The sequence below is a fragment of the Molothrus aeneus genome, chromosome 8 (genome assembly GCF_037042795.1).
Source record: "Molothrus aeneus isolate 106 chromosome 8, BPBGC_Maene_1.0, whole genome shotgun sequence".
Taxonomy (NCBI): Eukaryota; Metazoa; Chordata; class Aves; order Passeriformes; family Icteridae; genus Molothrus; species Molothrus aeneus.
The window spans coordinates 4,848,073-4,865,235 of NC_089653.1; the positions used below are offsets into that span (position 1 = coordinate 4,848,073).

At 43.3% G+C, this 17,163-nt stretch overlaps 1 protein-coding gene across 5 annotated transcripts in view; it reads right to left on the reverse strand.

Moving 5' to 3' along the window:
* Positions 1–14,656, reverse strand: part of PCDH15 (protocadherin related 15) — a 266,047-nt gene extending 251,391 nt beyond the window's left edge. For 4 of the 5 annotated variants that reach the window (XM_066555108.1, XM_066555109.1, XM_066555110.1 and 1 more), the window contains exon 1: positions 14,544–14,656. In XM_066555108.1, the coding sequence (XP_066411205.1) occupies positions 14,544–14,634 (91 nt within the window). In that variant the 5' untranslated portion in view covers positions 14,635–14,656. The remainder of the gene's footprint in view (positions 1–14,543) is intronic. The other variant, XM_066555106.1, reaches the window with a different exon arrangement.
* Between the last annotated feature and the right edge of the window lie 2,507 nt (positions 14,657–17,163).

Here is a 17,163-nt window from a genome sequence, read left to right on the forward strand (position 1 = left end):
TCATGGCACGGCCCTGAATTATCCACCTGAAAGCAGGGAATTCTTTATTCTATCCCTGCAGGAACAACCATTTTCACCACTGAGGACTCACCTGGATGTTTAAAGGCTGGACCTTGGTACTGTTGGCTTAACTAAAGCATGATTTAATTCCCACTGAACGCTGCCATGAGCTAAGACAGGGCGCTGTGCTTTGGAAAGATTTTAGATTTTGGAATCTATAATCTTTGGAAAGGTTATAGATTTTAAGTACCCAAAATTAGCAATCAAAAAAAGCCCCACCAAGGCCAAAAATGTTGGTTTTAAGCCCATTTCCAGGCAGGCAAGCAGTGGCAAAACCTGGGAAATGGCAGGGAATAAACTTTCTACTTACACTGGAGGCTTGATAAAATTACCTCATTTTGCACAGAGAATTCTGACACAAAGTCAGGGATGGAAAAGTTGCCCAACCAAGGACATGGAAAGTGCTGGACTTTGGTACTGTGGCTTAACTAAACCAATATTTAATTCCCACTGAACACTGCCATGAGCTAAGACAGGGAGCTGTGCTTTGGAAAGGCTTATAGATTTTAAGTATCTAAAATCAGCAACCAGAAAAGCCCCAACAGGGCCAAAAATGTTGGTTTTAAGCCCATTTCCAGGCAGACATGCAGTGGCAGAACCCAGGAAATGGCAGGGAACGAACTTCTACTTACACTGGAGGCTTCACAAAACTCCCTCACTTTGCACAGACAATTCTGACACAAAGAGATGGAAAAGTTGCCCAGCCAAGGACATGGAAAGTGCTGCCCTCCCAGAGTGTGAGAGGGAAACAGGCCCCAAAGTCACAGGCAGAAGGTCCTTTCTCCCCCTCAAAAAAAGGTGATGGCACCTAAGACATTGTGCAGCCCCTGAACCCCAGCTACTTGCATGTCCCCCATGCAGGAATAACATGGAATAAGGAGACTTCCCAATAAGTGACACCCTTGGAAGTGTCTCTTAATGAATTATGGTCCAATGGGTTCAATAATTGAAGCCTGAGCTGATTTCTGGCCATCCTAGAGCCAGCCTGTGCTCAAACAGCCTGAGTTAATTAGGAAGGCAATGAGGACTGCAGTGCTGGAGAGCTACAGAGAGTTATTTGTGGCTCTCCTGGTGAGCTGCGCACTTTGGAGATCTAATTTGTTGAGTAAAAACCAAAGTCATCTTGGTTTTATAATGAAAATTGTTCCCAGTCCACAATGGGTTACAGGAGGTGTGCTTTGGCTTCCTGTCCCACAGTTTATCATTCACATTTTCAGGTGAATTCACAAAATATCTACAAATTTGAAAAAAAAAAACCAAAACAAACCATAAAAACAAAACAAAAAAAAAACAAGCAACAACAAAAACCAAAAACAAACAAACAAAAAAATCCCAACCAAAAAAGAAGGACAAAAACCAACCCAACCCAGAAAACAGCAGGATGAGAAAGGGGGAATGCAAAGTACTGTCTTCAAATTTTTTGTTAGAAAAACCTTTTGATGAAAAACATGAAGGGGGAAATTAAGAAAAAAAGGTTTAAGTGCCTATTTAATAAGCAAAGCATATCCTGAGATGGAAGGACAGATCTCTGGCATCTTGTCTTACTCCTGCCACAATCTCCTTATCCTTGTCTTTGGAAAGTTTGGGCCCTATTAATCCAAAACTGTCTGGAAATGGCAAAATGGTGAGAGCCTTTGATTGCCTTTGAACCAATTTAGGATTTGTTTTAATGAATGGAAGGTTCACAGATATCTCCTCTGTAAAGCACCTCTGTGAGGGAGGAATTATGGGATGGGACAAAGGACTGTTGGACTCAGCACCTGTCAGTTCACAGTGCTCCCAAGCATCCACCTGAGGAGGATTCCCGAAAAATGATGTTAGAATCACACAGGAATTATGGAATCCCAGAATGGTTTGGGTTGAAAGGGACCTGAAATGCCATCCAGGGCAGGGACAACTTTCACCATCCCAGGCTGCTCCCAGCCCCAGTGTCCAGCCTGGCCTTGGGCACTGCAAGGGACCCAGGGGCAGCCCCAGCTGCTCTGGGCACCCTGTGCCAGGGCCTGCCCACCCTGCCAGGGAACAATTCCTCATTCCCAATATCCCATCCAGCCCTGCCCTCTGGCACCGGGAGCCATTCCCCATTGTCCTATCACAGCTGCTGCTGCGTGGACTCTCCACCCTCTAAACACTAAGAGACTCCTTCCAGAAACTTGAGTCAGGATGATTTTTTTGTGGCTTATTTTTTTCTTTAATAACATGGTGAAAATAAAATGCAAGCATGGTTCACCTGCTGTCTGAAACCTTTATCATCAACCAACTGATAAATTGCAAGGAGAGAGCTGCTGGGTTTCTGCTACATTGGAAAAGACATTTCATATCCCTTGCAATATTGACTCCAGAGCCTGAAAATATTTACTTCTCCATTTTTCCCTCCTTAGAAAACACTTTCAAAAATAAACACCTTACAGGACAACCTGATTACCATCAAAATCTCTCTGTCTGGCTCCACTCTCAGGAGAGTTGAAGCAATGGAACAAATATCATTCCCTAAAAGGCAGCAGTAGAGTCCCCATCCCTGGAGGTGTCCAAGGAAGGCCTGGATATGACACTCAATGCTCTGGGCTGGGGACAAGGTGGGGATTGGGCACAGGTTGGATTCCCTTTTCTTGGAGGGCTTTTCCAACCTCAATGACTCTATGAAATGGTAGGAAAAAAAAAATCAAATTCTGCTCTTGGTGCTGGAAAGAAGCTGAACTTGCATTTTGTGTTTGTTTACCTATGTACATTAATTTTATTTTAATTTACACATGTAAATTAGCAAAAAATGCAACTCAGCTCCATGTTGCAAAGACAATTAATTAAAAAAAAATAATAAATAAGGAGGATGTTTCCTGGCAGAAATTAAGACTGATCACCTCTCCTTTGAAGGATACAACTCTGCTCAGTGTTTTGGCTCCTATGGAAAATGGCAAGTGCCAAAGGAATCTCAGCCTCTGCCTATCAGTGATGTTTCCCAAGACCTAAGGACACATAAAACCCTTCTCCAAGCAGCACCTGCCTGGAAAGGACAGGATTAGGAGCTGTCCTTCCTAGGTCAGCCCAATCCAGGTGCACACCCAGAGAAGTTTTCCATCAGCAAGGATGGGCAGCAAAAAGAACGTGTTTTTTCATAGTTGTACAAAGTATAATTCATAAAAAACACATGAGTAATTTGGGCCCATAGGCTACACAGAGGCCACCAGCAGGAGGACAAAGTGATGCCTAAAGCTGGACTCAGCTTAATTTCCGATAGCTGGAAATAAAAGGATTCAGGGCAGCTTTGAAATCCTTCCTGTAAGGTTTTCCCCTCAGAGATAGCACAGAAAATAATCCTGCAGATGAGACAGCAATTGCATGGGTATTTCTGTAGGATTTAAAGTCTTCTTAGCGTTCAGCAATGCCCAAATTCTTCCCCTCCTAATTCCCTTCAGTTTTTGAAGCCCTATTTTTTGATTTTATCTCACCTACAGCCACTGATAAAGAGGCAGCACACCTGACACGGAGCTTCTCAGCCTCTGCTCCAGCTCCAGGCTGGCTGAAATGGAGAGCTTGATTAATTTTGTATTAGCCAGCTACACAATAAATCCCAAGCCGCTGATTACAAGGGAAGAACAAGCAGATAAGGTATTTTCTTTGCAGACCTCCAGTATTTAATTATACAAAGGTTCTATCCACAGGGTTGGTGAGAAAACAACTGAGCACAGCTCTGGGAGCTCTTTATTATTTTCTATGTGTGACTGTTCATGTTCTTTAAGTTTAAAATTAAGTGTTGTTTTTGGCTGGGGGCAAGATTCTGCTTCATGATGGGTTTAGTTCTGGATAAAGAAGAAAGCAGTGGTTTACCTGAAGCTGTTCACAGTTTGCCTTTCCCTGGCAGTTTGTTTGTAACTATTTTAATTAGCAGACAAGAGTGGGGTCAGTGATTCTGTGGAAGGAGTTTGGATACTGAGCAGTTCAATGATATTTAAAATGCTCTGGTACCATCAGGTTTCTTGCTCAAGCAGAGCCTCTCCTCATCTGTTAATCACCATCTCCTGAGCAGAATAAAAACACCAAACATTGGAAACCAAAGTGCTCAGCCCTTGGAGCTGGAAAAGCACTGCCTGTGCCACTCTCCCCCCTGATTTTCTTATCTAAACAGATCAAATTGGAGAGATGAGGAGCAGTTGACTGGAGAAGACGAGGCTGTGTCATCCTGATTAGCTCCATTTGATTACAAATTCTTAATTGCTCCTGTGCCTGAGATCATTATCTGAAAACAGAGGGGGAAGATTCCCTGAATATTCCAGATGGGATATTGGGAATGAGGAATTGTTCCCTGGCAGGGTGGGCAGGCCCTGGCACAGGGTGCCCAGAGCACCTGGGGCTGCCCCTGGATCCCTGGCAGTGCCCAAGGCCAGGCTGGGTGTAGCCCATCCTCTAAGTTACAGTTTCACCCCTTACTAGTTTTTTTTTTCCCCTTTCCTTCTATAAATAATACAAAAAGTGCACTTGCACATCATTTGTATTTGAACATCCCATATATCTTATCTCTTCTAACATATGCAACTGCAGGAAGTTTTCACAGCCTTGAATTTATTTCCACAGCAGCCATCAATCACTCAGAGATGTTATTTTGCTGGCTTTGTTGATAGAGATTTTGTTTATAGTTCCCCCTTCACTGAAACACCATATTCTATAAGATCTGCTTCTTAGGATAAACTCACAAAGTACCTTTGTCCTGGTAGGAAATCTATCCCAATTAAATGGGGCAGCAGTGAATCCTGTGGAGCACAGAACTGCAGAGTGAGAAGAGGCTTTTGTTTGATAGATGGATTAGGAGCATTAACTTGGAATTCTCTGTATATTTTCTATAAATACAACAATAACAATAAAAAAAATCCAAAATAAATTTTAAAAACGCCCCAAAACATTGAAGAACCTCCTTCCTTTGTGTTTCTGTTGTGTAACAGCAGAGTACCTGCTCAGAATCATGGAATAATTTCAGTGAAAAGGGACATTTTAAGAGTTATTTTTAGTTCCACCCCTGCCATGGGCAGGGACACCTTCCACTGTCCCAGGATGCTCCAAGCCCCAATGTCCAACCTGGCCTTGGGCACTGCCAAGAATCCAGAGCCTGCCCACCCCCCAGGGAACAAATAATTCCCAATATCCCATCCATCCCTGCCCTCATCCAGTTTGAAGTCATTCCCCCTTGTCCTGTCACTGTACATCCTCATGAAAAGTCCCTCTCCACAAAACACTTTTGTTTTATATTTAGCACAAAGCCATTCAACTTGTCAGAAAGTCACCAAGAACACTGCCCAGATTTGTTCAATTAACTTTGCAATAAAAAACAGTAAAGGAAAACTTGGAAGGCAAAAAAAAAAAAACATTGAAGAAGGAGCAAAGCTCAAGTTTTTGACTTGTGGATGTGAAACTTCAGCTTCCAAAGAAAACAGCAGCACATTGAGCTTCATAATAGTTCAAATGGCAAGATCCCAACCATTTTATCAAGCAAAAAGTCTGAGGAGTCAAGAAATTTTTTCAAAGAGTAAAATATCTTAACAGTAGTAAAATAAAGCAATAGTAAAACCTGTTGGTTTTTAGGTTAGAAGACAGCAAAATAGAATTTCAAACACCAGAAACTTTCATCCAGCACCACTATGTGGAATAAAAAAACTACTCCACTCTGTTTTCTTTATTTTTTAACTCTAAGTTTTTTTCAAAATTCCCTATGATTTTGTAGTAATCAATTTTTGTGCTGTGTTATTTAGAATTGAATCAAAAGCCTGGCCACTTCTCAAGAAACACAATTAGGCTGCACTGGCCAACTGGTCACAGAGAAAAGTGACACCAGGCAACACCAGAAACCTTGGTTTAAGTTAAGACCAGCTGGGAGATCAAATTAAATGTTTAAATGAGGGAGCCCCAAGATATTTAACATTCTGTGTTCCCCTCTAGGACCAAACAATTCCCAATTCAAACAATTCTGCTTAGAAATAAGCTGTGAAATTATCCCACAGCAGACTTGCCCAGCAGGTCAAACTTTTAACTCCTGTCCCTTTAGAAATCCTGTTAAAAGGGACAAATAAATCCAATATTTTATGTTACATCAATATTGCTGGCAAAATCAGAAGTTTCTAAATAAGAGACTAAAATGAAAATATTCTGGTACAAAACCAAAAAATGTCTGACACGCCATGGGCTGCCCAGGGAGCCTGGCAGTGCCCATCCCTGGAGGTGCCCAAGGAAGGGCTGGAAGTGGCACTCAGTGCCCTGGGCTGGGGACAAGGTGGGGACCAGTCCCAGGTGTAGAGGTCCTTTCCAGCCTAAATAATTCTGGGATTCTATGGTCTCCTGCTCTGAACATTTAAAGGTGCCCAAGAGTTTGCAATTCCTTGAACTTAAACCCCATTAGAATGTTTCTGAAATGAGAAGTGATCATGGAGCACCATTAAATTCACAAAAAGGAACTGAAACAATATAGAAGGCAAACACAAACTGACACCACAACCCCCTTCCTGTGCAAATCAGCTTTCCAAGATAATTCAGACTAGACCTAAACCTTCAATTGCAGAGAAATCCCATTTCTGTCTAATCCAATTGAAAACCACATTTTTCTCTCCTTGCTTCCTTCCCTACCTCCTTGGCTCTTCCCATTGCAGTCCTGTTAAACAATGTGCAGCAGGATAATTTGGCATTATTTAAACATTTGATTTCTGCTTACATATATCAGCTGTTCATCTCCCTGCCAATTTAAAACTCGCCATGCCTCAATACACTGTCTAATAAATACTGCAAAGCACAGAGGTAGTTTTTTGTTCTTACTATTATTTCCCAACCTAACCCAAAAGTTGCCTTTTCAACATGTAAAAAAAGGAGGGGAAAAAAGAAAAAGGAAAATTGTCTTCCAAGAGAGGTTCTCCAAAAGAAAGTGTTTGGCTGGGAGTGGTTACACCTGGGTATTCAAAAATTACACAGTGTCTGTGGAAAAGGTGTGGGGGAGAGAGTTTGGTTTGGGGTGTTTGGGGGTATTTTAGGATTTTTGGTTCAAATCCCCACATATTTCCTCACCATGGGCATTCCATGTAAAATCCCAGAGTTTCCATGAGCTTCAGTCAGAAAAAGCCCTGCCAGTGTTTAATGGCAGACAGCAGCTCAGCAGTGACAATGCCCTAATGTGAAAATGATCACTGCAAAATGAACTGGGACAGCTCAGCCCTCATGGCCACTGCCCAGCCACACGAGAAGGCTCCAGGTGCACACAACAGCAGAAATCCTGGGATCCCTGAAGCTGGAAAAGCCCTCCAAGATCTCTGAGCCCAACTTGGTTCCCCACCTTGTCCCCAGCCCAGAGCCCTGAGTGCCACCTCCAGCCCTTGCTGGGACACCTGCAGGGCTGGGCACTGCAAAGCTCCCTGGGCAGCCCCTGCCAAGGCCTGAGCACCCTTTGCATGCAGAAATTGCTGCTGCTGTCCAAGCTGAGCCTCCCCTGGCCCAGCTTGAGGCCCTTTGCCCTTGTCCTGTCCCTGTTCCCTGGCAGCACAGCCCGGCCCCCCTGGCTGTCCCCTCCTGGCAGGGAGTTGTGCAGAGCCACAAGGGCCCCCTGAGCCTCCTTTGCTCCAGGCTCAGCCCCTTCCCAGCTCCCTCAGCCCCTCCTGGGGCTCCAGCCCCTTCCCAGCTCCCTCAGCCCCTTCCCCAGCTCCTCCAGGGCTCTCTGGACACAGATCCTGCTGGCCTGGGCAGGAACTCAGCCCCTGCAGAAGTCCAGACTTTCCAGAGGCTCTGGAAAATCCATATCCCTGTTTAAAGCCTTCTAAAGGAAGAGTCCATAATCACCATCCACAAGGAAGTTTCTGGGCACTGGAAGTGATTCAGAACACACAAACCTCATGTCCTGAGGGATACAACCCTGAGTCTGTTCTTGTTATGTGAAAATCAAATCTGACAAAAACCAGTTTTGATCAAGCTGAAGTTCCTGTGCCTTGTTTTAAACAGCTACTTCTCATTAAAAAAAAAAAAAAGAGAAAAATAATATTAAACCACAGTAAGAGGGTTTCTGTAATTTCTAACACAGTTTATCTGTCCACATGTGACAGTCAACAAATAAGGATGCAGAAAATGATTCTTAGTGGTAGAGGCAAGGAGAAATGAGAAGGAGGTTTGAAAAGTAACATGACAGGGGATGCAGGTAAAGAAAGGATTCCTGACCTTCCATGTCACCAAGAGACAGGAATTCTGTGCTTCCAAACTGTTGCTACAAATACAATATTGCCAATAAAATCTAAAATTGAACAGGCAACATAAATTACTGGTGGAGTATGAAATGCAAGACATGACACTGAGGCAGATTTTAAATCCTGCCAGTTGTAGTGTCACACTTAGTTCTTTGAAAGTCAAACTAATTAAATTATTGCCCTTCAAATAGAATTTCAAAGCCTGATTTCCTTCCAAAGTTAAAATATTTACATTTTAGGCTTCCTAGTAAAGAAACAGATTCCATTTATATGAGCTGCCTTAGTACTAAAATCTAGCGGCCCAACTAAGCTGCAAATGTGTTTCTGTTGAAGAGAAAACCAGAAAGGAAAGGTCCTGGCCTTCCAAGTCTTCAGAAACAGACAAATGTCTTCATGAGTGAAGGATAAACCAGAAAGTTGATGACTGAGGAGCTGCAGTGGCTCTGCTCACACACATGGCTACAAACCAACATAGGAGTGCTACAAACCAACATAGGAGTGCTACAAACCAACATAGGAGTGCTAAAAACATAGTGGTTGATGATTTTTAGGAGTTCAGCCCTAAAAACATCACTGGAGTTAAAGCTGTAAGTCCCAAAGTGAGAGCAACTCTTCTGGAGGGGACACAAAGTGTGCCAGGCCACTTTTAGGAGGGTTTCTGCTTTTCCTGCATCAGAGTTCCCTTCCCAGGTGTGAGTAGCACCCTGAGGAACCCAGCCCTTGGAGGAAAAGAGTTCTCAAAGCCTTCCCTCACCAATGGCTCAGGACAGTTCAATTTTAAAGAATCCAAGAGCATGGATGTTTGGTAGCCTGAAATCCAAACAATCCAACACACAGACAGGACAAACACAGGATGCCAAGGTGGCTGAGGTTGAAGGAGCTCAGTGGGCACCTGGTGGCACCTCCCAGCTCCCTCAGCCTTTCCTGGGCACCCAGATGCTCCAGGCCCTTGCTCAACTTGGTAGCAGAAAAAAAAACCCTTCAGAGTCCAGTGCCTGGAAGAGGCTCATTCCCAGCCAGGTCCCACAGTCTGGTGGTTCCAAGGCTGTTGGGATCTGGGATTTCCTCCTTCTCCAGAAGCAGCTTCCTGCCTCATCCCTGCCTGCACAGCCACAGGGAGATCCCAGCATACTCAGTCCCTTTTACCAGGGCTAAAATCTGTACATTAACTGAGATGAACCTCGTTTCAGTGCCCCTATTTTGTGAATAACTCCTTTCTCACCACAGGGGAATTCATCTTCTGTCACCTCAAAGTGCTGCTGGTGGCACTCAAAGACACTTTGAAGAACTAAACCCTTCAGAGGAGCTTAATGGCTCCACTACAACTCCCCAACATCAAGAAGAGCTCTTTTCCCTGTAGGAACAAGGGCACAGCTCCCAGCCAAAAGCACCAAGTGCCCCTAAAACACACAAATGACTCCTGTCCCCAGGAACAGACACGTTCCCTCAGGCAAGAACCTGGTGGCATTTCTCTCCTCTCCCTGCATCTGTACAGTGCAGGGCTCAGGGAATGATCAATGAGCTCCAGGTACTCAAATATGCATTTTCCCCAGTTAATTTCCTGCCCAACCGTAATAGATCAAGATCTGAAACTTTTTCTTTCTAAAATATCCTCTTCAGGTGATTTGTAAGGCCCCTCAGTGATTTAATTTTTGTAGCAGAAGATTATTAGACTGAATAAAAAGACATTATCTAATAAAGGGGGCCTTGAAAACCAGATGAAGGGGTTTGGGGCTCAACAGTCCTGGTGGTAAAAGTGAACAGTTATGGTTTTCACAGGAAAAAAAAAAACAACTTAAAAAGTCATCCCCACTCAGGGAAGTGGCAAAGACCATTTAAATGGGTTTTTTTTGTTACTTTCTGATAAAAAACACCCATCTGCTGAACACTTAGGATAGGAAATCCATATTTGGATGAGCAAATCTTCTGATTAGTCTTAGTTTTATTTTGTGAAATTTTGTTTCAGAATGAAACAAAACCACTGAGCCAGCAGTGAGATCCATACCCCACAGTGCAGGTGTCCATGGCTCATCTCTTGTTCCACAGTCAAGCAGAAAGGAAGGAAAAGGAAGGAAATGAGTCTGAAACCAGAAGATTGGAAGAACTACAGTGATAAGTCCAAATAGAGTTGAAAAAACCAACATTAAATAATCAAGAGAGCATTCCTTCTTAGCCATACATGCCAAGAGAAATACATCCAACATCCTGTTTGCATCTCCTCTGGGATAAACAAGCATTATTCCTCAAGTGAGTCAGAAGGGATGATTTCATGGAACAGCTCCAGGAGATTGCTGGAATGGAGGCTCTTCCAGAAATCCTCATCCCCAGCATTATTGGACTTGCTGCTCTTCAAGGTCTTTTCCAACCAAAATGGTCCTGTGATTCCACTGGCTCCACACCAAACACAGGCAGGGACTTGAGTATTGACATTTTTGGGGTGTGACAGGCCCCTGGGTCAGGGGGATTTGGGGGACAGGTGACATCAACCCCCTCAAACACAACCCAAATTTACAAGGTAACAAAAGCCCCAGGATGGGCTCATCTCTGAGCGGATGAATTCAGGATTTTTGTTACTATTCTTCTTTTAAAGCTATAGATCTTCAGGAGAAATACAAGGACCTTCAAGTGTTCTTTTCATTCACGTACAAAAAAGTGCAAAACCACTTTAGGTCAAAAGCAGGCCCCCAAAAATCTTCAAAAACCCTTCAAAGATTCCATGGTATGAAACAGATCCCCACAAGTCACAGCCCCATTCCACTACTTCTGAAAACCCCAACAACAGATCCTTGGCAAATTTTGTGGGTGGATCTCCACATTTACTTTTGGTTTTTAAAAGGGACCAGAATGATTTTTGCCTTCTATTCATCTTTTAAGAGTGAAGAAGAAATTATTTGTGCCCCCCCAGCTTACATTAGTATTTTCGTGAATGGTGTTGACTCAACATAATTAAATATGTTAATTGGCAAATAACTGCTGCTGGATTGGTTTGGTCTGTCATAAAAGTGCAGAAAGTTTTGAATTCAGCAGCCTTCTTGGCTGGCCAAAAATTGCTGCTATTTTTTTTTCTTTGAGCCATAGACATTAGATTAGAGAGGAAAAGAAAAAGGGAGAAATTTGATCCTGTGTTTCCACCTTCCTCCTCCCTGATTCCTTTAGCCTCAGAGTTTGCCTCTGAATTCAATAAAGCAGCACTGGAAAAATAAAAGAGATTTCAGCTGACCTAATTTCACATATTGCACAGCTACAAGTGACATTTCTACTTTTACTTAAGTTAAAATATTATGGAAAAAAATCCAACCTTTGCAGTATTTCTGTTTGGAAGAGAAACAACAGCAGAAATTGTAAAACCAGATCTCTTCCTTTCAGAAAACCAAACCAAAACTACAATATTCCCCATCCACACTCAAGCCTAACATTTATTCTGGTGCACCACAGGATTGAACAAAAGGATTACAGCATGAAAGAATTGAAATTAAACACGGAATGGGCTCATCAACAATAAATTAGGACTGATGGCATGGCTCTGTAACAAAAGTCTTGGGTTTTTTTAATAATTAGGGGGGTGGGTTTGAATACAAAGGGACTACAGTAGATGGGAGGTACTTGAATTTCACCAGGAGCAGATGGGATCCTGGGGAAAATTCTACTGAAGTCTAGGAAGAAAGCAGCCTGCCCAAGGCACTCCTGGATGAAGTTACTTTGGGCCATCATTAATTGCTGTGGCTGGGGAGGATTTGGTGACACAGGAGGTCAAGTAAAACATGTGGAACAGAGAAATTATAAGCTAATGAAGCAAAAGGCAGCAAGAAGGGCAAGAAACTGAGTCAACATCCACAACTCCCGCCAGGAAAATGGAGGATTGGCATGCTAGCTGCAAAGAAATAGCCCATAATGCCTGCCAGAGCTCATTTTTTATTTATTTATATTTATTAGTCTGCTGTTAAGAGAACTATACTGGTTGGAAATGGCAATTACCATTATTCCTGCCAGAGTTGATTTTTTATTTATTTACATTTATTATTTTGCTGTTAAGAGAACTACACTGGTTGGGAATGGCAATTGCCAGAAGAACACATCTTTTCTATGTTGTATTTCAGGTTACAAATTCTGCTCCTGCACATCAGAACTCCTCCAGGCCCAGCCCTACACAGAGTTTTCTATTTAGCTGTAAGAAACATATTTCCAAGTAATTATGCCTGTAAGCATTGCCTCATTAGCTGGGTGCCATTTGCTGAGTCACCAGTCCCCCACCTTGGCTTAAATCCATTTCCAGCTCATTTTTTCTCTATTACACCCCTGTGAAATTTATCCAAAGTGCTTTTAGCTACATTTACCCTTTCCTAAACACAGTATGGGGGAGGAAATCAGTTCAGTTTGTATCAGGGTGCTGCAGATTCCTCAAGAAACAGCATTGCTGCACTGTCCCCCTGAAAAAAGCAGCAAGAATTTTGGCTACAGCCAGCACACTTGTACTCATTATAACAAAGCTGTCCTGTTCAGGCCACGTAAGAGACCAGTACCGAGGATAAAATCAAGCATGGTTTCAGTGAAAAATAAATTGGCACAAGCCAGGCTAAAAAAATCCAGCCAAAAATTATGTTCAGACCCCTTTGAAGTAAGGGAGTTGCTGTATTCACTCAGTCACAGGACACTGCCATTAAAGAGTGGTGGCCCTTCCCTTTCTCTAAATCACCTGCAAGACAAAGGATTCTGAACAACCTTGGGATAAGGACACAGAGATGAGAATTGGTCATATGAGTGTAAAGGAAATGGAAACCTGAGGGATCCCTTTTTCCCCTCCAGGAGATCAAATTGCCCCTGTCCTGCCTGGGCCATCTGTGTTTTGCACACTTCATCATCACTCAAGCCTAAGTAGAAATGGCTCCCCAACCAAAAATCCCCATTTTATTCTCCTCAAAAATGCCTTTTTGGAGATGGGTGATGCTGCCAGCGCGAGCACAAAAATATTACCACGGAAAAGTGCTGCTTTTTTTTTGCTGTTTTTTCTCAGCCTGCCCTGAGGGTTCTCCACAGCCCCATGATCCTGGCTTTGCTTCCCACCATTATTCCCACTGCTCTCCCGTGTCCTCCTGTGCTGCTGGACATGCCAGAGGCCATCCTGCCCCCTCTCCTCCACCCAAACCAGCATTTTGCTCCTCAAACCACCACCAAGGTCAACCTGATGGCCCCACTCCTCCCCTGCAATAAATCATTAAAACCCAGTTAGGTGTAGCCCAGCACAGAGCAAATATGTGAAATGTGAGCAGCTCGTCCACTTCAGTGTCAGGAGTGACAGTGATTATGACAGGGTGTAAAAATGGAGAAAATTAAATTAGCTTTCTTGTACATTATGGGGAGGGTGGGGCTGGGGGATGGAAGGGAATAAAAGGACATTTGGAGAGCAATTAGTAGAACAAGAAACAGAGACTTTCAACTGGATAGCAAAAAACAAAGCATAATTCAAGCAGGACTGAATACTTCCCATGAAAGCAAAATTACTTGACTTCCTAGCTGACAAAATAGAGGTTTTTAAACCAAAACCCAGATGCCAAAGTCATACCACATGGAGTGCCATGGATAATGAGCAACTTCATTACAGACATTCTGAAGCCACACTCAGTTTTCACTTATCCCACTCATTATTACCAGGTGTATTCAGGAACAACTCTGACAAAATTTGCCCTTCAGTGCTGTTAAATTGTTCAAAAGAATGAACCCTAATCAGTTATCCAGGCCTGTAATTTTTAATTACCAGAGATCACTGGCAGGACACATTTCTGCTGTCTTTCAATTAAATTCAACCAAGATGCTCAGAGGAGGAACACAGGCTACTGGTGCCATGTTTCAGGGTTCCTGAAGTATTGTTTCTCTAGAAAACCCTCACTGTGGATTTCTTCCCCAAGTTTTTGGTCATTAACCATTCTCTCCATCTCCAGTTCCAACCACAACTGCTGATTTATGAACAAAGTAAAGTTTACTGTTAAAGCTTGTACAATGAATAAGACAAAACCCATTTTGATGCTCGAGTCCAACACTGAATAACCACAACTGAAGATTTTATCTTGCCTGCTAAATCAACAGCTTCAGGAAATGCAATCATCACTGGATGCTGCAGCAGCCACGAAACACAAAACACACCCAGACCTTTCTTTCTTGGAACCTCTTTTCCTACCCAACTACTTCATCAAATATTAATTTTTTTGGGGGAAAAAAACCCATTCCAATGAAATTCCAGAGGCATCCCAGCCCTCCCAGAGCTCCACCCCTCAGCCAAACCCTTACCTTCATCATTCTGGGCCAGAGCCCATGCCAGGACAGCAGCGAGTGCCGTCCCCACTGTGAACCATTTCCAGAGACAAAGCTGCTGGACCATTTTCTGTCAAACTTCACTCAAGGCAGAGCTGGAAGAGAGGGATTTGACACATTTGTTACTCAACCTGCACAAAGCTGAGCCACTACAAACTTTTTCACAGGGGTTACACAGACTCTAAGAGCATGGTATTGTTTCAGTCACAAAAATAAATAAAATAAGGAAGGAGAACCTCTAATTAGCATTAATGTGTGTACTCATCAACTCAATAACTGTGCATGCACAGCCCTCCAAGTCATGAAAACGCAAGGTTCTGGCTTAAATCAGGTCTGATTTCCATAATTTCCCAGCAATAAAGTATTCATGGTATCCTTCCTGCTTTCAGGCACTTTGGAGGAGCAACTGTAGCAGGGAAATTGCACTGATTAAAATGAGGGCTCACTGCAAAAGGCCAGAGGCACTCAGGATTCAAAGGCATTGCCTGGGAAAAATGGGAATGATCCCTGAGGGTGGCCTTCTTTAAGGATAAAGGCTGTTGGGTTGTATTCAGGAAAATGAAAAAAAAAAACCCCACCACTAACACCACACCAGAAAAAACAATCAACAAAGTAAAATGAAAAATAAAGAAAAACAAACATAAAACCCCCACAAAATAAACAAACAAAAACACAAAATGCAAGCAAACAAAAAAAAGAAAGAAAAAACCCCAAAAAACAAACCAAACCCACAAAACAAAGATACCCCCCCGCCCCCGCCAAGAAAAATAAAAACCCAAAACAAAACCCCACAACGCTCTCCCTTCCCTCCCGTTCAGGCCTCCAAAACAAACAAACCCCACCCAAATGAACAAAAAATCCCCAAGACAGGTCTGGCTGAACTCCAGAGTGTACCTGGAGTGCAGAACATTAGATAATTAAAAAAAAAAAAAAAACCAAAAACAATTCTGGTTCATGGTTCCAATAAAAAGAATTAGCACAATTCTGCAGCCCAGAACTGAATTATTTGAAAATATTCCTTCAAATTTAAAATGTTGGGGTTAAATACAAGGAGTGTGGAATGAAGAGAGATTTTCAGCAATACAAGCCAAGTTATTGTATAAAAAAATAGCTGCATTTATTAACAATCAAACAAACCTACAAAACAATTGCGTGCTGAGAGTTTGAGGAAAACCTCTGGGTTTTTTCCACAGAAGGAGAGCAAGTAGGGAAATGTAATAAACCAGATGGAGTGGCCCATATTTACTCAAGTATTTAAAGTTCCTAGGTGGTTGATAATATAAATAAAATATATCTTGAGTTTGCTTGCAGGACAGCTCACATGGGTGGGATCACCAGGACATCTGAGGTTATTCTCAAATTCTATGATTCTATCCTGTGATTTATGAGGCTCCCTTCACAGCAAGCACAGTCTCTTTTCCCTTTGTCAAAGCCATGGATTGCAGGTGACTTTATTGGATTTTAATACCAACGTGCTGGAGAAATCAAGGGCAGCAGCAAAGCCATTTCAAATTCTACACTGAACCCATTGCTCCACTCCTCATCCAGGGGTGGAGGATGGAGAGAGGCCTTTCCAAGCTCCACCTCCCCTCAGGCTGGACTCTTCCCAAGCTGTCCAGCAGCAGGAGGTTGGTGCAGGCTGCAACAGGCAGCAATTCCAGGAAGAACTTCAATATGGGCCATGAAAGAAGTGAAGCCCCAGCACAGATCTCAATGGGACTGTTGGCTCCCATTTCAGACCAACGTTTGTCTTGATAGAGCAGCTCCAGGTGACAGATCCCAGGAATTCAAGCCATGAAAAGCACCCTCCCTTCCTCCTTCTCTTCCCTTGCCCTTCTACAGCTGTTTATGACCAAATTCCAGCAGGGAATTGTGGAGTCACAGAACTCTTCAGGTTGGAAAAGACCATTCAGGTCAGCAAGTCCAAGCAGCACCAGCACCGCAGTCACCACTAACCCATATCCTCAGATGCCACATCCACACGTGCCTTGAACACTTCCAAGGATGAGATTCCACCACTGCCCCAGGGCAGCCCTTTCCAGTGCTTTAGAACCCTTTCCATGAAGGACCCTTTCCATGAAGGACCCTTTCCATGAAGGACCCTTTCCATGAAGGACCCTTTCCATGAAGGACCCTACAACCCTTCCCGTGAAGAATCTGTCCCCAATATCCCATTTGAACCTCCCCCAGCACAACTTCAGGCCATTTCCTCTCATCCTCTCACTTATTCCCTAGGAGAAGAGACCAAGCTCCTCTCTCCTCACTATCAGCTTCTCTCAGGGAATCGTAGGGAACAATCTCAGAGAAGAGACAGCAACCCTGACAGCTCAACTGGGAAGTTAGAGGCAGCTCACAGGAGAATTCCAGACTCTTCCCAAAGGAACTGTTATTCCCATGTGAGAGGAGACCAGAACTGCTCAAAGGGGCCTTTTCTCTCCCTTCTCCTTCCCAAAAATGTTCATTTGGTTACTGTCATGCAAACCTAGCACATTCCACAGTCATTCTGGAATTTGCAACAGCACCTTCAAAAACACCCCCAAAATGACTTTTACCATGATACATTCCTGCTGACTACTTGGAAATCAAGGCTGTTTCC